This window comes from Anser anser, assembly GCF_964211835.1.
Source record: "Anser anser genome assembly, chromosome: 18".
Classification (NCBI taxonomy): domain Eukaryota; kingdom Metazoa; phylum Chordata; class Aves; order Anseriformes; family Anatidae; genus Anser; species Anser anser.
Genome location: NC_139739.1, coordinates 5819026 through 5841596, shown reverse-complemented (window position 1 = coordinate 5841596; position 22571 = coordinate 5819026). Strand labels below are relative to the sequence as shown.

Sequence of the window (22571 nt, the reverse complement as noted above, 5' to 3'; positions counted from 1 at the left end):
AAAAAAAAAAAAAAAAACTTTTTCAGTGATTTTGATGAGATTTGATTGAAAAATCTCTACTTTTTCTGAGAAATGTTGACAGAAAGGATTGGTAGCTAGCAGTGTTTTTTTTAATTCCCTTCTGCATTTTTCCTTTGCATTTTTTTAATTTCTCAGTAAAATATTGAAATGCTGCTGTCCAGCAGTAATTTTCACAAATTCTGTTTAACAGCTGTTATTTTCCCTGTAGCATGGCACATGGCATAAGTCCATGTCTCAGCTATTCCAAGTCCTGATATAAAAACCATTTTAATAGCAAGCATTTTTCTTCTTCCTTTTTTTTTTTTTTTTTTCCTGTTACAGGACTAAAGATGTCTTCTTAGCTACAGTGATACAGTGATTGTATCTGTGGCAAATACTGCATGGCATGAGTAGCATGGGAGGAGAGGCTGATGTGCCTTACCTTACCACATATGCATTTAGTGGAAGAAACATCATGAACCAGCCACTTTACAAGGCTACATATAGCTAAAAATAAAACTCCAATCTGGGATTTCTACAGGGCTTAAGTGAGTTGCTCAGCAACCTCATTCACATCAGAAAAGCTGTAACTCACATAGGCTGTGATGAAAGCCCATCCTGAAACCTTGCAAAACATTGGTAGCTGCATGCTTTGATATCCCTGACGTGCATGTCATTGAGTAGCCCAGTGCTGAATTTCCAAACCAAACAAGGTCTGATTTAGTCCCCGAAACAAGACAAATTACTGAGATTCAGAAATAACTATGGCTGAATTTTGTATGTAGTACCTGGTATCAGAGCAGACCTGAATTTCTCATTGGTGAGGAACGTAAATTATTTTTATATAAAAAAGACGTGTGACGATACTTTATGTTAGGAGGAAGCCATGAGGATCATACCATGCTTAATTTTATTCATCCATCTGTCCAGAATTTCTTCCTCTCCTAATGTTTTTCTCTTATCTTTGTTATTGTTTACACATCACCCTTACTATTTAGTTCACAGGTCACATAAAGGCAGCTTTATATTTTAACTGGCATAGAAACAGCATGCAGCATTAATGCAGTAAAGGTTCAGTACCCTGGTGACACTAAGAAGATTAGCCTTCTTACAATCAGAAAGCAAGGAACTATGTGGTTAATAATAATTCGTTATAGGTAACATTTGTATCTTATTATAGCGAAGAGCTTGAGATGCATTGAAAAACCTAGTAAAAACAATTTAAAATATAAGGGTATAATGTCAACATTAGTCACATTAACCACTACATTAGTAATAAAATTACCTTTTACTATCACAGTGTCAGGATTTGTCTATTTGTCTTACTATGGGTGTTTGTAAAATAGTGTTAAAGGCACATTGGAAACATTCTGGAAGCCTGTGCCACTGATTTAATATCACAGCCCCAGTAGGATCAAAGACTTCCTTTAAGCATACCCTCCCACCTTCAACGATTTTAAGAATATGCAAGAGAAGAGAATGTTAGCAAACCTTGTGTGCTCATATGTGCCTAACAAGTTTTCTAAGGGAATGATTTTTCCCCCCCATATGCACACATAAAATGAGTCTGAGGATGGATTGTTTGTGCAGTTTAGATTACTTTATACTATTAAGAAAGTGTGAAACTATACAAACATGAATGTTGAGGTCAGAGCAGAATTCTAACAGAGTTAGGGCCCAGCCCTGAATGGGAAAACCTGCCTGAAATAGTTTGTTGTTCTTCCCCCTTGAGAACTGGACTGAAAAACAGGTCAACTTTATCCAGGCAAATGGGGCTGGGAGAATGTTTATGCATTCTGCTGCGTAGCACAGATAAAACTACTGCTCATGTATGCACAATGTAGTTGTCGAAATTTAGCTCTGGAAAGGAGCAGGTATGAGTTGTGCTACTTTTAAATCCACAAAATAAGGCTAAAATTTTACTGACTTTATGCAGTTTTGTGTTGTCACTCTGCATAACAGAAACAGAATTGCATTCTTGGAGTGGAGTACTTGTGAAAAGATTTTGTGTCCTTAGAAGTGCTATGACATAGGCATTTGACTGGTTTTCCTGCTCATCTGAAAATGTATATGTTAGTGTTTTTATATAAAATGAGAATAGGCATTATTTATTCAGAGTTTATTTCTACGATGCCTGAAATCATACTATTTTCATGGTAGTTTCTGAATCATCTTTTCTAAACAATATCAGTGATGTGAGAAGTTAGCATATCACCAAAGTCTAGAATTAAAGCCGAAGGTGCCTTTCTGTATTCAGGCACAGTAGGCATAGCTCAGCATCTGTGATTTATGTACAACACAGTAAATTGTGAGTGGCAGAGAACATTTTTCAGACTGAGCATATCAGTGAAGGAAAACTATATTTCACACAGAAGGAAATTGTCTTTCACCAGTTGGCTGATGGAGCTTAACACTCATAAAACAAAACAAACCAGTAGTTTATTTTGCTGATTTTCAGTAACTGGTTTCTGGATTTGAGTTCAGAAAGTGGAACATACTTCAGCAGTATTCATAACTGACTCAAATGAGGGTACGTTTAGTAAGTGGGAAGGTACAGGATGAAATATAAATTGGTTGATGCATTGAACAGAGAAACAGAACAGATCGAAATGTTCCCTAAGTTTCTATTGTGAAATTAGAACTGTTTATGATGGCACTTTATTTAGGTCAACTGTTTTTGCCACTGGTAATATTGATGTTTTGATGTGTTCTGTGTGTAATTCAAGTTCATGCATATCCCATATGCTCTTACACAGCCTGCTTGGAGAGAGTATTACATTTGTGTTTAACAACAGATTTTGTCCAAAACCAAACAAAAACAAATGATAGACTCATCAAGTTTTATGCTGTTTTATGGGTTATATAAATACATAGATCACACTACTCTGTGATACACAGTATTCAGAAGGAAAAAGCCCTGGTAGGAACGCCCTGCAGAAATTTTTGAAGTGTTGCTAAAATTAAGAAGAGTAATTATTGGAAGGCAAATGGTAGAATAGGTTGTGTTATTTCCAACCTGGAAAATGAAAATATACACAGAACATTGTTCAAAAACGTATCTGCCAAAAGGGAACACAGAGAATCAAATTATCACTTGGGTAGTCCTAAACTTCAACTAATCTAGGTATGTGCTTTGTGATCCTGAATGAAAATCCTGAGATGTGTTAAATATCCATGGTTCTATCTGTGCCTACTTCCCAAATCACATTAGCAGCCTGATATGTACTGTTTGTTCCTATAGACTTGTCTCTGCCAATGGGGAAGAACACATAGCAGAAAGGTACCATACTCACTAGCTCCCCAGAATTATTCAGACTACACTGACTATTAAGATTTAGAAAATAATTCGCATGAGTAGTCAGTATCGACAATTTCAGAGACAGGGAAAAGCAAAGCCTGAGTAAAATTACCTTTTCTTGAAACTTGGTCAAAATTTTGTACTTCATTCATTCTCAGTAAATTAACTGAGAATCACCGACAATAACAAACTTGCATCATTGATGCTGATACCTCATTGCTTCCTTTTTCCACTCCCTTATTCTTCAACAATATACATTGGCTGATCTAAGCAATGAAACACAATACAAAGGATGTGGGAAATTAATAGATTCTGAAAATCCATTGTCTAACAGTTTCCTTAGTTATAAAGAAATGAGGGAAGAGGAAAACCAAAATCGTATGTATGGAAAAAAAAATCCTGAGGATGACAATAATTGCATCAGTTCTTGTGGAAAACAAGATTTGTTCTGTTCTCCTCTTTCTTTCTTTTTTTTTTTTTTCTAGTCCACTGAACTCTAAAGATCCCTATTACAAAGACAAATATGAGAGCTGACTGCAACCATTTAGATTGTTTGGTCCATGGCGAAATTTGCAAATTAACAAACTGGAGCCAGAAGGCAAATAGAAAGGCTGAATCGTTTCCAAAACATCGCTTTAAAAAACCTCTCAGAGATATCCATGTCAGAGATTGCTTAATGCCTTTCATTCTTTAAAAAAATGAAATTACAGTAATTAAATAGAAAAGAGAGCTTGACACTTCTTTAACTGAAGTTAGAAGGAAAGATGAGCTGCGCCAAGATTAAAGCAAGCCTATGCGTTTTCCCAATACTTCACACAGCTTTGCCAGTCCTTTGTCAGTAATCATCCCAGCATCATTCATGCTTCCGTTAACTGCGTTGCAGTTAACAAGGGAAAACGGATGCTGCTTGGAACATTGTTCACTAAAAATATTATGCTCCTTTCTTTTGCCTTCTTATATCCAATTAACATTGCAGAGAAGGGAAGAGCAGTATTTATGAAATAGCACATGAACACTATGTATTTTTTACCAAGGTATTTATTAGTGATGGGTTTTCATTCTTAAACATTGCTGCTCTTGATATGGTATGAGCTAAAAGAATCTTAGTGTTACACATCATTATGGGACATAAGCTCATAAAATGCTTAGGTTATTTCTTATAAATCAGACCTTCAGCTGATATGAATTCAAGGAAGGACTTTTCCATGGCAGGATAAAGTAGTTCAATCTTATGTTTTCTCATTTTCTGTGTGTGTTTATGAAATAGTCACTATCATTGATGAGTCACAAAATCCTGTATAAAAGGAGTTATTCATACTGAGATGGTTAAGTTAGCACCAAATAAATTAAGCAGGAAAACAAATCCTACTATGATGAGTATCTGTTCCTTTAAAAAACTGCTGTATGCAAATATTTTAAGGGAGAGCAAGAGTTGCACAGGAATACCTGTTTCTGAATTGTACAGACACAGATTTCAAATACTAGTGTAGGCTGATTATGCGGCATAACACATTTGATTTTGTTCTGAAGTTAAACTAAAAAGTAGTCCAAGAAAACACATAAGTTTTATACATGTGAGTTATTTTTCTATATGCACTTTAGATCTCTGTCTCTTTTTATAGTACATCCATCTTTGATGCTTCTGAGATCCAGGGAAATAGGGAATTGTTTGATTATCATTTATTTTGTTTATTATATATAGTATATTTATTTACCTTTGCTATCTTTATGCATAACTACAAATTCATTGCCAGGTTTTAGCTCCTTTCAAGAGAAAATGTTTCACAAATACGGGTACATGAGATGCACACAATTTCATCGCTGAACATTCCCTTCCGTTTACCTTTTATATTTCTTCCCTATTTTATTTGAACTTTTTTTCTTTTTCCATTTTCTAATGCAGAAATGGTGTTTATGTCAGCTATATTTTTCCCTTCATTAATTAGGTCTTTGGGGAGTAATCACATTTTTATTTTTCTAGGTGAAATCAGACTATGACCATCTTAGAGAAACCCTTATCAGAGTGACCAAAGAACGAGATTTGGCTGTAAAGGGAAAACACCAGCTCCAAGCCAAGCTGGAGAACTTAGAGCAGGTCCTAAAGGTATGTATAATCCTGTGAAGTCCAACAATCCAGTACTTCTATCACCTGTGTGAGTCACATAGGCATAAGTGCATTGCAAACAAGAGGCCTGAATGCCCCTATTAATTACGATAAAAAGTATGGAAAACAGTAGACCAAGTACCTACAAGGGATCTCAAACTATCAGGAGGAGAGAGATCTTTATCTGATACTCTATAAGAAATGGGATGTAGGTTTTCACTGTGTGGTTACTGGATGCAAATCGTGATGAGAAAGAAGAAAAGGATGGGAAGTGAGTATGCTGTTGAAGGAAATATGAGCAACTTCCATGATATGTTCCTTTAAAGAGGGCTTTGTCAGCCAATCTATCTTGTTGCAAAATATTACTGTGACCCTGTGAAACAAGCTGTTGGTACCAACTCGTATTACTTGTGTGGAATTAATCCAGTTGTCAGGACAGGGTTGCAAAACCTGCTAGTCTTATTAGAGAAGTCTTACTTAGAAAGAATTAAAGTCATCCCACCTGTCTTTTAACATGCTTCTAGAGAAGCTGAGCATGTTGGTGTCTAGCCACTCTTGTTTTCCTAGATATTCAGTAGCTTGCACATCATCAATTTGGTGCCTCCTTTTCAACTTGGAAAAAATCAGCAATGTATTTTGAATCACAAGTGTATTTATTATTCAGTAGAGGTTTTACTGTGTAGTTGAAGATGCTGTCCTTCTCTTTGCCTGGTTATAAACTGTACATAATGTGATAGAACAAACTGATTCCATGAAATAGGATAATTCACCAGGTGAATCTAATAAAGATGAGATGATGGGATAGAGTAAGGGTAAAATTCACTGGGAAAATTGAATCAACCAAGAGATCACTTATCAGCTAATGCAAGGGGGCAATTACTTGTATATTTTGAAACAAAGTGCACGAAAGTTCTAGTGGTGGGAAGGAAAAAGCTCTCTGCTAGTAAACAACCAAATTCCCCAAGTGTTATTGGTAAAATAAAGATGTAGGTGAAACTTTTTAAGCTAAACCTTACAGATGGATCAAGAGTAATGGAGAAGAGTCTGAAAGGTCCCTTACAAATTACAAGCTGGTGTCCAATGAGAATGGGTAGAGGGAACTAGTGGAAGGAAGCATATGACATGTTAAAAACACTGGTTTAAATAGAAAACTGTTTCCAAGTTTCTTTAGTTGTAGCACATACGGTAGTTTTGATGGTGAGAGTTGCCACCAAGGCATGCTTGGATGAGGGTTAAGCAATTAAGATTAGTAAAGATAGATAGATATCGATATTGATAACAATGTCATGGAGTTACACTATTTTATCAGTAAAAGAACTGCACGGGTGGAGACTACAGCAAGAATTTTTGAGAGAGAAAATGCTTGTAAACTCCTCTTTGCACTTCAGACCATTCAGAAAAATGCACAATACGTTTGGTTAGAGTGGAGCATTGATCCAGTGCTGAACCTTTCTTGACTGGCTGTCAAATAGCGGCTTATTTTTCATCTTCTCAAATGCCATGTTTTCCTTTTCCAAACCACTGAAGCAGCAGCTAAAGGAGGAATGGATACCCTGAAAGTGGGGGGAGTTGGAAATAAAAATTAGTGGTCTGAGATCTTAAACTTCAAGCAAGACTTTTCTTGGCAGAATGTTTTAATACTAACTGGCTTCAGCAAATGCCTGCATGAGTACAATCACTTATTTAAAATATGATTTGTTAATGACTTTAGACTCACAACAGGCTCCTTCTAAAAGAGGAAAATAGTTTTGCTGTTGGCTGCATTAGAATAGATGTGGCTTTTGGAGATGATTGTAGTGATGAAAATAGCTGGCTGTCTGAATTTTGAGAAGGAGGGATTTTATTTTCGGCCTGTTGCACTGGTAAATGCATGGTTGAAACCCTCTCTCAAGCTTTATTCTTTATTTGATATTGCTCTAGAGGTGAGGTGAAGGTTTTGCAACTACACATGGAAATAAAGGGTAGCTGTTACCTCCCTCTTTCTGAGCCTCCAAAGGGTTATCAAAAATGAGCTGACTGCTGCATAAACCAACTTATTCCAGGGGCTTCTAGAAAATCTGAGCTACTGAAATCACATCCTAGGTAATGCCAAGGAGGGTTAACTTTTATGTGTATTGTGCAGTGTGGCTTATCAATATACTATATACCTTTGAAGAGTTAGCACCACTGGAATAAATTTATTATTATGTGCAGATAAGAAATAGATGTAGTGGTAAAGAAAAATTAAACTGCATAACTGAGTAGGAGAGTGATACGCTGCTGTCTCTCTTTAGACTAACATGACTTTCCCCAGGAACAAGCAGGAAGTTTTTGTCTAGCACTGGAAGGTAATTTACTTTTTCTGTTGTTTCCTTCCTTTTCTTCTGGGGTATACAAAACTTACAGTTACACACGCCTTTTCACTGATATTCTATTTTACTATGAGCTGTGTACTAGTACCAACACAGGCCAGGACCAATCCCTAGAAGCTTTTTCAACAGATATGCCTTGGTTGGCCTCTCCATCTAATGATCATGGGATTCCAGCACAATAGCTGAAAAAAATCACTTCATGGCCAGAAAAGTTCGTTTCTGTACATTTTTTAGCTAGGATATCTGCTGGCATTTGTCTTAGTGACCTCTCCAAATTTCTTCTGTAGAAGATCTGAACCTAGTTATTTGATTGAATGTCCTTCATTTATACTGAAATAGAAACTTCTAACGCATGTGGGGAAAGCATCCTGTAAATCTTCTCAATGCACTATTGTCCAGTGCATACCCTGGCTTTTCATGTTAAATAGTACTAGTTTTCAATTTTTGTTTGTTTGTTTTGTTTTTGTTTTACTTTTGTTGTATTGCAGGGGGTTGGTTTTGTTTTGTTCTGTTTTTCTGCATCCTAATTGTTTGGATGAGAGAGAACTTTTTACTTTGGATTTCTATACCGAGTGGCATGGTGGAGTTCTCTCCCTTGGGTACAACCCTTCTGATCTAGCAGAGTAGAAGAGTACCTTGAGCAGACTTGAAATCCTAAATCTCATCTTTAGCACTAAAGCATGCCCAAACAGATGCAGTTTATTTCATGTGTGCCCTCATATGCTCAGGAAATCAGTGGTTTGACAAATGGTTTGCAGCTTTCCAACCACTGGTAAATTTTGAGAAATACTTAGCCTAGTTTCCCTGTCAAAAGAGAAATAGTTAAACTTTCTGTTATCTCATGAGGTATGAACAAAGCTGAAAAGAGAAGATGAACTGCTGAATTAGCTAACTTCTGAGAATCTTCACAATGCCTCTCACACAGAACAGTACTGATTTTCTGATGTGTTCAGCCAGCTTCTTCCATTCATGCCACTGCAATGGTGTGCACCCATCTGCAAGCGCAGATGACAAGTCCTTTGAGCAGTGTACTTGGGTGAGAATTAAATTTGCTCCCCATTCAGCATCGTGTATGAGTTCTGTCTCATTACAAGACTCTAGTACTTCAAAGCCTTTTGAGCTTGTTTTAATATTGGTTGGTTGCACATTTTAGAAGTGTAAAAATCTCTGCTATAGGATGTAATGGGTTGCTTTGTTTTGTTTGCAGCTGTAGGCAGTACACTGTGAGGAGTGAGAGGGCTGGAGCTAGGATGGGCTATTCATTGTTACATCCCCCTGCTGCCCATGAGGAAGCTGGAAAAACAATAATTGTTTGTTAATTGGAAAAAAATATTGGGGTCCTTAGAAGCCATTTCAGAAACATTTTATTCCAGACAGCTGCCTAGATCGACAGTTTAAATGAAAATAAAGATATCAACAGTATCATCAGTTCATTCTCTGCTGCATAGTAGGATTCCTGCCTTTGATCTGAAAGATGTACTTAAAAGGTTCCTTCCTCACACTTACTTTGAAGGATAGAGTGTTATTCGCCTTTCTTTTTATTTTAATATGAAGTCCTTACTGTGTTTTTTCTATGCTTCTCTAGATGTGGATTTGCTTTCTGATGTTAGAATAACATTATTAGGACCTGTAGAAAGGATGCAAAAAGGGAAGTGCAAATTTATGTGCTTAGGAAGTTCTAACCTGCCTCACATTAAGGATGTCAATAGCATGGACAAATGGATTGCCACTACCTCCACAAGCTGGTGGCAATGTTATCATCATGGAAGTCAGTCCTGAAGGAAGAAGCAGCAAGAATTCAGCAGCTCAGATCTTCCTCCCTGATATTTTTCTACTGATCATTGCAGTCCTCTTCCATTCCCGTAACCTATTCCCCTCGGGCTTGGAAGAGGAAATGACAGCAGCTGATGTGTAGATAGGAAGTGCAAAACAGATTTGCAGACAAAACCAATTTGTGAGCAGAGTGGGAGTGGAGGAATGGATTCTGGTTTCAGGGAGATTTAATTGCTGTGCCAAGGAAGAGACAGATGCTGGGGTGAAGAGATCCTTGCTCCTTTAAATACCAAGTAGATCACAACAGTACTGAAACGTTGAGAGAGACTTTTAGGTTAGCATAGATGACGAAATGCGAAATGGCCTTAAAATCTGTAAACTGCAGATCATTGCATACATATTTTGGGAAATAGAGCAATTAAAAGCAGGGGAGAGTCACAGATCATGTTTCACAATCTGTTTCTTCATTACATTTATAGATTCACTGTATGCTCACTATTATTTATTGATCTCTGCAAAGGATTATAAATGTTCTGTAGTAGTTTTTGTAAAAGTAGTAAGAATTTTAAACTATCAAAATACTCTGTACCAAATCTGTAACTAAATCTTGAGACAGTGAAGTGAGACCTTTTATTTTTTTGATAGTTAAAACTTTTATAGACTTGCAGTCTGCAAATTACTTGACTGCCTCACTGTTTCTTGAATATAAGAAATGATGCTCCATCAGTATCAAGTTTTACATGAGACTTGATGGAAGCTGCTAAGCTCAGTGAATGTAGCTTCGTGCCAATTTAAATGATGAGTAGTGCTCATTAGCAAAACAGGTTATGCTCATTCAGATGAGATGAGAATTGGAACCATCATTTTTGGTCATTATTAAATACTCAAAATAGGTAGTACCTAGAAATAAGTCCATCTACCCTTTGTATAATATGCACAGTTCAGAAGCGTCTACAGCCAAAGTACTGAATCCTTGCAAAAAGTTCTAGAAAACAAGCCATAGTTGAGAGTCAAAACTGATTAATTGGAAAAATCTTTTTTTGTTGTTGTTATTTAACCAACACATCACGTAAAGATAAATAAACCCCAGGCAGAGCCCAAGTGGAGTACTGGAGACAATTCTGCTTTCTTTGCAAACATCCAGATTGAGAGAAGTCAGACACACTGTGCTGTCCTTCTTTGTTATTAGTAATGTGTAGCAGAGAATTATAGCTCATTAAAGGTTAGCAATATGCTGGATAAAATTTTCTCTACACAATAAGAAATATTCTGGCCTGTTCTTGTCTATTGCAGCCATATATTTCTGTTTCCAAGTGCTGATTCCTAATAGGTTTCTGTGTAATAACTCATGGTGCTGCAGATAAGGCATTGTATCTCTGCTCTGGGAGTGATAAAGAATATATAATTTTTGAAAATAAAAGTCTGTAATACCCATTTCACCAGAGAAGAGATCAGAATCTATAGAGATCTTTCTTAACTCCCATTTATTAAACAGGGTGTTGGAAAGTTATAATGCTATTGAGAGAATAATATAACCTGTAATGAAAAAGATTTCTATCTACAAAGGGTGTCTTGACATTGTTCAGCTTGTGCTTTTCCCAAGAACAGTGTCTCATATTGCTGTGAACCATTAGTAGTAACTGTTCTTCAAACTTTTTAAAGTACTCTCTAGTGACTTTTGTCCAAATCTAACTGTTTTAGTTTCGCTCTCTGTAATTTACTGTAATTAATGATCAGAGATTAGCAAAGGTAAACTATTTCTTTTGGGTCACCATTTGGAAGGCAAATCACAAACCATATCCTAGATAATGAGTCCTTTAGGGAATTGTCAAGCTAATTTTTACAAGCTTAATTTTTCAACACAATGCCACATATAAGCATGTATCTGATGGCTAAAATGGGTTCTGTTCACTTGTACATCACAGAGGCCATACTGCCGGTAATGACAGTCATATCTCCTAAAAGAGACTGCTATCAAAATACCTGAGCTTAGCACTGGCAATAAGCCTATTAAGGACTGGTCAAATTAAAACCCTGTTCTGTCAGGGATACCAGAGTTTTTTATGTTGAGATGAGTGTCTGCATGTCTGGGAATGGCAGCATGCTTGGCTACAGGTAGAGTATGTTGAAGTCTCCTGATAGTTTTGCCTTCTTTTCTTTAAAACAGCATATGCGAGAGGCTGCTGAACGGCGGCAACAGCTGGAGTTGGAGCATGAGCAAGCCTTGGCTGTTCTCAACGCCAAACAGCAGGAAATTGAACTCCTGCAGAAGGTAAGTGGCGAAAGGGAAAGTAAAGTGTAACAGCAAATTACAGTGACAAATTAAAGAGCACAGGTCACAAAAATCTCTTGGTTTAAAGGCACTTAATCCACAGCTACAAAACTGGTTCCTAACCACCCCACCCCCCCAAATTCCAACCTATCTTCGTTTCTTCCTTCCTTTTTTATTTGACTCAAGAATATTTTTGGTTTCCTTAAATGTCAGAAATGAATCCAGTCTTAATTTCATGTTAATCCAAATACAGAGGATCGAACATTCCCATGTCAGTTTGATTACCTGGAACAGTTAGTCATTCCCACTGATGCATTAATGTTTTATTAGGATTTCTTTGGCTTCCAGTTGCTGGTGATTCTCACTACTTTTCTACACTAAATTAGATTAAAGTTACTCCTTGTCAAGGTCCTTACACGTTACAGTTGATCTCTTTCATAACTAAACTGTTAAGTACCTCATTGCCAAGCTTGTTCTCTAATTTGCAAATCACTTCCAAGACATTTTTTATTACACTGCAACTTCTCAGTTTTCATTATAATATATAAAAACAAGGCACTGAGTTTCAATTTTGCCAAAGTCACTTAAAGTTGCATTTGTCTAAATACTAATGTTGATGTTTCTAACTGCTTGAGTAGATCAAAACACAGAAATAATAGTGCCAATGATAGTTTGAGAATTGACATGGACAGACTTTCTCAGCAGAATAAAAAAATGTATAAAGATGTAGTTTTGTTTGAAACAGAATGTTCCATTTGACCTAATGAAATCCTCCAGTTAAATTTCTTTTAGTCTTTCACAATTAATCTTTTTAGGCATATTTAAAAATACCATTTCTAGTTATATTCAGCTGCCATCATTTGAACTTCCACATAAATTTTGAACTTAAATTTCTTGTCAAAGCAAAGAAACCAAGGGGAGGTACAACTTTTCTTCTTGCTATTTTTTGTTACATTCTTCTACTAAATCTGAATTACGTTTTTTTGTTGTTGTTACAGATTGGCAGCAAAAGTTAAATCTCCCTCATACTGTTCCTCCAGTCATTTTTTTCGCTAAGCTTTAGCACGATAAATAGACTTTTAAAAGCACAAACAAGACTGCATTATATTTGGTATTTTGGTGAATGTAACTAGACTGGCATCTGTAGCCTGTGATTAAATTCTTGTTCAGTGGGTCTGAAGTAGCAGGGAATATAAGATCGCTTAAGTGTCTGTATTGTGGTCTACTCTACCTTGTAGAGAGATAGTCAAGCTAGTTTGTTACTTGTAGTTACTTGTAGTTCTCTAGGTGTGGTTGTGGAGATGAGCACCAAGACTAGTTTGTCCTGCTTTTGCCTCTAGACTGCTGATATCCAGTACATTTCCTTTCAACATTATAATGTGGTGTATATTTTCAGAAAAGTCGTTTAAATAAATAAAATAAATTAATAAATCACATACCTAAATAACTGTAATACTTTGCTTCCATCATTAACAGGGATTGCTGGCTCACATTTCATCCAGAGCTGACCTCCCAGTGTGCCTAGTAAATGTGTTAAATTCTTTTTTTTTTTTTAAATTATCTGATCACGTGAAAAAGTATTGTGAAATGAAAGCTGTAACTGCAGGCATTAACAGGATGATATTTTGACATTTCACCATATATCTTGTCACTGTGGTAAAGTTGCTGATGAATTACAGAAATGTAGATGTTAAAACAACACACATTACTAGTACAGTTCAATGCATTTCCTATTGTATTTTGATATTATAAATAAAAATTCATTCTGTTTTTAATGTACGTGCAGACTGTTCAGACTATCAACCTAGAAGGAAGAACATAATATTGTTCATCCAGTTTTTGTGCTGATAGGGAATCAGCTGGTCTTTTTCTCCAAGAAAGCCTTAATATAAGACAGAATGATGAAAAAGAGAGATAGCTATTGACACAGCTTTCCTAATCATTTATCAAGAACTCATATTCTGATTTTATTAAACTTGTAATGATGGATAGCACAAGGCTTTCTATTACCTGCCATCATATTTTTGCTAATGCTCCTGGAGCCAATATTTTATCACATACTAGTAATAAGACTCATTACTGTAGTACAAGAAGAAATATGACTGTGCTTGCAGGGCTAGAGTAGGCTTACTCTATATTACCTATATTACCATGCATGACAGTGAAGAATAGTTTAAGTATGTGTTTTGGGTTGTGACTTTATGGCCTGACTCAGCTTCCATTCAAAACAATAACTGAGTATGGTAGCCCTAATACGTGTGGAAAAATGTCCTTCATTGCAGTATCTGGCCCATTAAACTAGAATGTTTGTGGGCACTGCCCTCTGCTAAACAGTTTGAAGACATTTCTCTCATGAGAAATGAGCAGGATGTGGTCTTTGAGATACAGTAAAAAGAAGCCAAAGGGCAAAGTTTGTGCATTGCATTGCCATCAGCATAATACAATGGCTAATAAAAAATGTTTTGCTCATCAAAAGTTACTGAGTGCTAGTTTTTTTGTGGTTTTAAGGCTTAGACTTCTCCTGGCCAAATTTGATTACTTACTTTCTGATCTACATATAATAACACCTTCCTGCTCTCATTTACTCCCTCTTTTCTTCTTTGGCTCAGTTGATTGAACTCAAAATGTACTCCCATTTACAGACAACCTTCCTTGTGGTTGTCTTAAGTGTTTTGTGAGCTATTGCTGTTGCTGCATGTAAAGAATGAGTTTAATTTTTGTGTTGCTTTTTCCTAATCAGTATGGTAGGTTTCTACTCTCTGAATCTCCTCCAACATAGAATTGACAGAAATAGCTCATTTTTTGGTTTTATTTTAGAGGGTTTCAGAGATTCTTATGATGTGTTCTTGCAGTTTGTTGAGCATGCTTGTCTTGGTCCAACTAAATATTAATGCTACTAAGCTTCACTGAGATTCTGTCTCCTAAAAATACGCAGGTATTTCAATGGCTTGAAACCAAAGTGCTGTAGTGTATTGCCCAAGCCAGCACTCCAAGACTGTAAATGGTTTTGAATTTGAGTATACAGTATGCTACATTATGTGGTTAGAATATTCTCTATATAGCCTAATTCATTTTTCTGTTCTTTTCTTATTATTTATTTTATTTGTTTATTTTCAATGTATGAAAACAAGGCTCAGGTTGAAGCTAAGAAGGAACATGAAGGAGCAGTTCAGTTGTTAGAGGTAAGAACATATCCTTTTTATTACCTCTGGTTGTGGAGGTTCTGTTCTGAATGCAATGACTTAACGGTATTATCACTTCTGAAAGATTCAATCCTATAAAGACAATTCAGCCATGAGAGCATTAAACTGGGTTGTTGGAAGTCACATGTGTGTCCCTCAGTTTCTGTTTGTGTAAGATGGAAATTTTGGTACCATTTTTTGTAAACTACTATCTGATGTATAAAAAGTATGTATATCAGATGTATAAAAAGGCCCTCTTCAAAGTTGTTATAGTCTGCTCAGTGGTTTGCCCAGACCATTTTTAAATATCTGTGGGAATGGAGATTTGACAGCCTCCACAGGCAACCTCTTTTGTTCTTTCAGTACCTTCAATATGAAGAATATTACTCTTGTATCCTGCCTGAATTTTCTCAGGATGCTACTCGTATTCATTGACTCTAATCCTATTGTTGTGTATCACCAGCATGGCCTTTCTTAGCATTTCCCAACTATGGTGCAGTGTGTTTTTAGAATTTGCCAGTGAACACTGAATTTAGTAAGTAAACGCTGTGAAATAAATTAATTTTTAGAGATGATTTGGGTGATTGCTTTTACTAATTTTTAAGGCATTAAATACCTGCATATACTGACTAAGGTTACATCATCCAGAAAGATACATCAAAAAAACTTAGTATTTTCATTAACAACTGCTCATAGCAGTTGTGACTTTGGTATGGTGCATTTCCTGGAAATTCATCCTAATGAAAAATCTAGTATTTTAGTCTTCTGTGCCTAAGGATACAGAACTGATTGTTTCTTGCATAGAAATAACATGAAGAATAGGAGCGATTCTTACTCCCATTCAAAAAGCACGAGCTTTGCTGCCAGCTTTAGTTGGAAAAGGGCAAGTTTTGCAAAACCTCTTTGTCTTCAACTAGAATGAAATTTTTACAGTTTTTTAATTGTGACTCTTACAGTAATGGAAATTCTATAGGGGATACACACAGGTATAGTTAAATTATGTATGCAAACACAAAATATCAGATGAGAATTCCAATAAATTAAAATACTTAAGTGTCTTCCTGGTGCTTACAAAACCTTTTATTTCCTTCCCAGTCTGCTATATAGAAATGCAGGATGACCCACAATGTTGTATAAGATAGTACAAATGACAGTAACATACAGCAGAACTTAAAACTCCTGTAAAAAATTTTCCTACAGCAAAAAATTCCTTTCCAGATTTCCAAAACTAGGCTCAACAGATTCTTTGTTTTAAGTTACAATCATATGTTTTGATGCACATGGATAAGGTAAAGTGTCAGGAAATATAGTCACACAAGAAAGTAGCATGCTAACTGTATCCAGACCTCCTTTTGTTCATTTTTGTTCTTCACTTTTTTCACGCATAACAAATTTTCAATGATAACTACCAAACTAGATTTTCTGCCAGAGGAAGAAGTGTTAAATGCTTATTCTTAACATAATTTACATATCTAAAGAACACACAAGAACATAGATTGACTACAGCAAATGTGTTTATCTGTATTTCACTTAGAAATCTGTTTCTAGTATATAATTTCTGGACTTTTTTCCTTCAAATGGTAGTTGTTCTGTCTGTGTACTTACTGGACATGAATTTATGAAGATGAACTTTCTGATGCATTGATAATCTCTTTTTTTAAAAAAAAAAAGTTTATTTAAAGTTAATATTCCCACAGAAAGGGTTTACTCATATGCTTTCATTATTAACATATATATTAAATTTGTTTTACCTTTAAGAATATAAGATAATAATTTAGTGCCTGGTGGAAAACACAATTTACCCCTTAAGCTAAACAAAATTCCTATTTAGCTGATTTGTTTGCAAACTCTGATTTGCATAACTCCATCAAGGTTTCTTAAGCTTTTGTTTTTTGTTGCCTTAGGCCCATTAATTCTTAGCATTTGGTTTATTTACTCTGCTTTTTGCAATTCAAGATCAGCAGTGGTATTGATTTCTCAAACCTTCTATAGTGTGGTTTGTGTTAATGCATGTTTTTACACCTGTTAATTGTTCCAATGTATTTTGCTTTGAAATGTTAAAAAAAAAAAAAAGTGTTCAAAACTGTTTTTATTTCTTTGTTTATTTCACATCTCTTTGTTTACTGTGTCTTGTTTGGAATTTATTGCTTTGCACTTCATCCAGAACACCCTGGACAGCATGCAGGTATTTTAGGGCATTATTCTCCATTCCCTGTCCTGAATCCTGCACTTTCCTTCAAAATAAGTATGATAGTCCTGCCTAACCTTGCATGGCATGTGTGCTAAAACCATTGTTATGCAAGCATGCTTGGTATTGATTGGCCTGATACCAAATTGCCAAAAACAGATTTATTTATTTTTTTTACAAGAGATTACTCTTCAAATATGGCATGATTTAATGAAGAAACAAATACTGTTTCTGAAAGTGAACTTCTTACGAGCATGCCGACTAAGAATGGTTTGATAGTTTATTCAAGATTGTAGCTTTCAAACTGTGTGGATTTTATCTGAATTCAGATCATTTCATTGTTTATACAAAGACAGTTTTATGCCATATTTTCACCTTGGCTTGATTTACTGAGACACCTACTGAAAGCCATTGCTGCTACATAAACAGTTAAACTATGAAATAAACTACTAATCTGAATTCAAGCTGTCCACCTGGAAAGCTGCTCATCATCTTATCTGTCTCGTGTGAACAATATCTGTCTTGTCATAGATGAATTCTGCTTGATTTTATGTTTAAGAAGCTGTTTAGCACTGTGTATTTTATGAGAAACTTAAGTTCTCATAACTCAGTCCTAAGTGAAGTACATTCAGTATGGTCTGCAGTGAGGATGTCTTGTCATACAAGGACTGCTGTAGGTAGGTTCAGTAGTAGGGAGATCTGGTAGACTTGACACTTTTGCACTATTGTTATTGTCTGGGCAGTGCCATAATACAGAATAAAAATTCAGTGCTTCTGAGAGTATAAGCACATGCTTCGTTTCATTGTGCAGTGATATATGTATGAGCACGTTGATTTTCTATAGGGAAGTCAGTCTGGCTAATTAACAATGAACCAAGCACCTCTCTGGAATCAGGAAACAAAGATGGATACAGGGATGCCTCCTGTTACTCCTGTACTATTGTGGATCTTACGGCAATTTTTCTTTTATACAGCACCAGCTTTGTGCTCACTTCTAACTCACAACCTTGATTAAAAAAATCAGTAAAGGCATTTTTCTTTCAGGCTTCATACTATCCTGAGAGGACAACTCTAGCTAAAGATTCTAGATGATAAAAAGAAAAGTCAAAGAAGGCACATACTGAAATGCAAATAAGTTCTTAAATAATATTATTTTTTTTCAAAAATATGTTTTTAAGGCAGCCTTAGCATCTTGTTGGGGTCTGGATCGTGATATCTTTATTTTTTATCTTATGCTAAAGTTTCCATAACTTCATGCAGAAAGGTCAATATGTATTCTTAGAGAGCTGAATAGCTTGTCCTAAAACTTTCTGTTGGAAAGAGGGGGATCTAAAAACCCAAAGCATTTTATTGCTTTGTCTATTTAATGTTCTTTTAAAATTGTATGTAGATGTCTTATTTGTGCGACAAAGTGACAAGTAGCAAGGGCTCACATTTCAGGTGCTGAAAACTACAGTGAGAAGATAAAAGATAAAATCGAACAAAGCATTTAATATTTGTGTAAAAATCCCACAATTCCTCTCTCTGTTATTATATTCCATTTCATAATCAGTCAGATACACTGAGACTTCTTTAGCAGAACTAAATTAATTTGTGTTTTTATAAATACAAAGAAATTACACCCTCAAAATTCACTGTAGCTTTAAAAATGTATTTATTCCAAAAAAGGAACAAGCAAAAGCACAATAATTAGTGAGGAAATTTGGATTTGTATGTTCTTCTGGGGGACTATAAGGAGTGTTTTGTTTATCTTTAGTTGTGCTAAGATCCTTCTATTGGTGTTATGTAATATGCGTAGTTTTCTTCATATGTATTACATGCAGTTTTCCTCCTCATAGGAACTGAGAAAATTTTTCTCTTTCAAGAAAAAGAAACCTTAGCACAGTTGAATGAACCTAATTGATACCCAGCCTTCCTTTGTTAGCACAGCTGTTTAAATAGGCATGTATTATAAAGGGGGTTTTAATGAAGGAAAGTAATGTTTTTTCATCATGAAGCATCAGATTAGGATCTAACGCATGAGCTTTCCGTGTAAGGACCCTATTACTGCCTCTGAGCTGCTTCTGCTTGCAGTGTTTGGGTCACAGCACGTGAGCCATGAGTGCTCCCTTGGTCACAAACAGCAACCTCTCTGGCACATTTCCAGAGTATGGACCAACTGCTTTCCCCTGTGTGAAAATCAGACCTCACAAGTGAATTTCTCAGGAGTTTTGCTAATTCTTCAGTCTTCTCAACAGGTGTTAATTAATGTGCTCTTTCCCAACCTTCTGGGCAATCTTGATTTCTGTTTGTACTCATCAAGAACACCTTATAGTGTATGCAAGCAGATATGCAGGCTGTTTATAGATGCAGATTGAAATTTAAATGCGTTATATTAAAATCATTAATATATTCTTAATTTAGCTGGTACGCTAAATGTTCTTTGGATAAAATGAAAGGTATTTTCATGTTTCACTGTCTTTGCTACTCTTAAATTTACTCTGAGTTAAAACTGTAGAAGAAATCCTGAATTCCCATGCCATTTGTAATTCTTTTCATCCAGGGAATCTTTCCTTTCAGTTACACCATCCATTTTTTTTCATGTGAAGATTTCTTAAACAGTATGTAGGCAAATTTTGCAAGTCATCACAGAAGCTTATCTTTTAAGTTCCATTTTGTTACTTCCTGATGCCTCAAAATTATAACAGAAATGTTTGCCCACAGTGACATTTTTATACTTCTCCCAAGCTTGCAAACAATCTTGTCTTGGCTGGTGTCTGAATTACTTCTGTGTGGTTTGGCACATACAGTGAGGAGCATTATTTTTGAAAGGGAATTCAGCCAGTAGCTAGTCCCACATTCTGCATGATCCAATGTTTTTTGCTGTTCTTGTTGGTTTCTAATATATTAAAGTTTATCTAGCGATTCAGAATTCTTCAACTTAATAGTTGAGGATGGGCAAACCTCAGAAAAATACCTGGGTTTTAGAAAACATTGGAAAAGTATACAAAAGTGACATTCAGATATGTGTAGATGTCACAAAGGCATACGTTCTGTTTGCAGGTGTTCTTGGTAGTGATGTTCTTAGCACTGCCAAAAAATATGAGGAATTTCCACTTTGGGAACTGGGGATGAGAATACTTACCTCAATATTGAAGAGTTACTAAAAGGTTTTGTTCTAAATATGAGTGAGAACTTAGGGGGACAAAAACTGGGGGCAACAAAAAACAATCAGTGGGTACTTTTATCCCAAATAGTTTGCCTATCCTGGTACTTTTGGAAAATCAAATCCTGTCATAACTTGCTGTGATCTCAGTCAAATGTCTGTGTTATATCTTGCTTGTGCAGGCCAAGGTCCGAGAGCTAGAGGAAAAATGCCGGACACAAAGCGAACAATTTAACCTCCTGTCCAGAGAGCTGGAGAAGTTTCGGCAGCAAGCAGGGAAGATTGATCTCCTGAGCAGTAACGCAGTAGCATCCTCAGATATTCCTGGTTCTCCCAGTAAATCTCTATCCCAGTTAATGAATGGAATAGCCACTTCTATAGGCAAAGGTAAGAATGTGCATTCTGTTTCATAGAATCATAGAATCACTTAGGCTGGAAAAGACCTCTAAGATCATCTGGTGTCTGATCCGTCCTGTAGGTTTTAAGAAGCAACTCAATGATGTAAATAGAGTTTGATTATATAAATGGAAGACAAAATTTGGTCGTGATCCTGTTTTGAGACTAGTTTAAATTTCAGAGTATTTCTTAGACCTTCACTGAGATTGTTCTGGATTTATTCAGGTACTACTGGGAGCAGAATTCTCTCTACTCATTGTTAGGTGTAGCAGTAAGAAACCTGTTCAATGCTAAAATGATGTATTCCTTATGTAAATATCTACTTCTGTTGAAAGTGGAGAGACTGTCAGTATATAAAGGCTATGTTGGAAAATCTTTCTAGTTTCAGGGGCAGGAGTTGGTCTGCTATCTTGTTGAAGTAACAATTCACAGGGAAAGAAAAAACAGACACAGTGCATTACCCATTACATTAAAAAAACTTGTAGATAGAGCTGGGCAGAAAATGGTAAAACTAAATGGAATATTTTTACAAACATGAAAATGTTTTTGGTTTAGTTGCATTTTTTCAGCAGAAAGTAGAGACTTCTCCATAAAAATCTGAAATTAAAATATAAAATAAATTTTTGACAAAAGCAAACACTGTCCATATAAACACAAATTCTGCCGCAAAGTGGTTTTGGTTGAAAAGGAGTTTCATGGGATGTATTTTAACACACCTGAATAGGAATAATACCTGTAGTTGTTTACTAAACTGTGCAAATGTGTTTAAAATTTTAACCATGTTTAAATTGGTATTTGAACACTTAAATGCTGGGTATTTCAGAAACTGAGAAGTTACACCATTGTTGATATGTTTTAAAATAAATGGAGAATGTAAAGTTAAAAAAAAAAAAAATCTGTATTGGTGTTTTTATGCATAAAGTACCTAGTATGCTCAGCTCAGTGTGTGTTTTGACAGGCTCTGTGTTGAATTTTCACCAGCTCATCATTGCCTGTTGCCAGAGGCAACTGCTCCTCCAGACCACACATCTTTGTTAACAATTCATTATTCATAAAATGTTTCAAGGCAAGAAGTTACCTGAGGACACTTGAAAGGAACTTGCATGTAAATTATGTTAGGTTGTGTATAAGTATGTTGTTATCAAGGCTGAGAAGTGTGCTCACAAGCATGTGATACTTAGCTTAGTATCACCCATGATAGAATAATTTTTACTACTTGTTCTACAAAGAAACACTTGTAGTTTCCTGTTATAATTTCCATAGCTTACAAATTCCCCTGAAATTGTTTTAGGATAAATATAAAGAGGAAGTAGACAAACCAAATAGACTGTATATATATATTTATTTATTTATTTTATTTACTCTTTCTAAGCTTCTAGAAAAATTGTGAGGTGTAGGGCCTAGAAATCACAAATCATTTCCATATCACTATAGATGAGCAGTTATTTTTGGTGAAGGGTGCTACACTCAGTGCGAAACCAAGTCAGAAGAAACCAAGGTGACATCCTTCTTTTATTTTGCTTCACTGACTCTTTACTTTATATGGCTTAGTTTTTTAAAACACAAAATTATAGCTGTTTGCAGTCTCACCCACTGTGGTGTATATATAAGCTTAAAAGCTGCAAATCTTACCTAAGTGGATATTAAAGTGCATTAAATAGAGAATTCACAAGACATTACCTGATGGCTGTAAGAATTTAGCAGAAATTTCCTTAATAACAACAGGATTAGCTCTTCATGTCCCTAAGGGTAGGATTTTCAAAGCAAGACATATTTTTAAAGGAAAAGTAATTAAGTATTGAAATGTCCTTTAGGCAGCTTGTGAACGTCCAGTCTTTATCTCTGGAGTTGATCTAAATAGT

The 22571-nt window shown here is 35.7% G+C and overlaps 1 protein-coding gene across 16 annotated transcripts in view; it reads left to right on the top strand.

The window, feature by feature from the left end:
- RIMBP2 (RIMS binding protein 2) overlaps positions 1–22571 on the top strand; it is a 151255-nt gene that overhangs the window by 88599 nt on the left and 40085 nt on the right. For all 16 annotated transcript variants that reach the window (XM_083803680.1, XM_083803675.1, XM_083803679.1 and 13 more), the window contains 4 exons: positions 5280–5402; positions 11694–11798; positions 14930–14980; positions 20496–20700. In XM_083803680.1, the coding sequence (XP_083659806.1) occupies positions 5280–5402; positions 11694–11798; positions 14930–14980; positions 20496–20700 (484 nt within the window). The remainder of the gene's footprint in view (positions 1–5279; positions 5403–11693; positions 11799–14929; positions 14981–20495; positions 20701–22571) is intronic.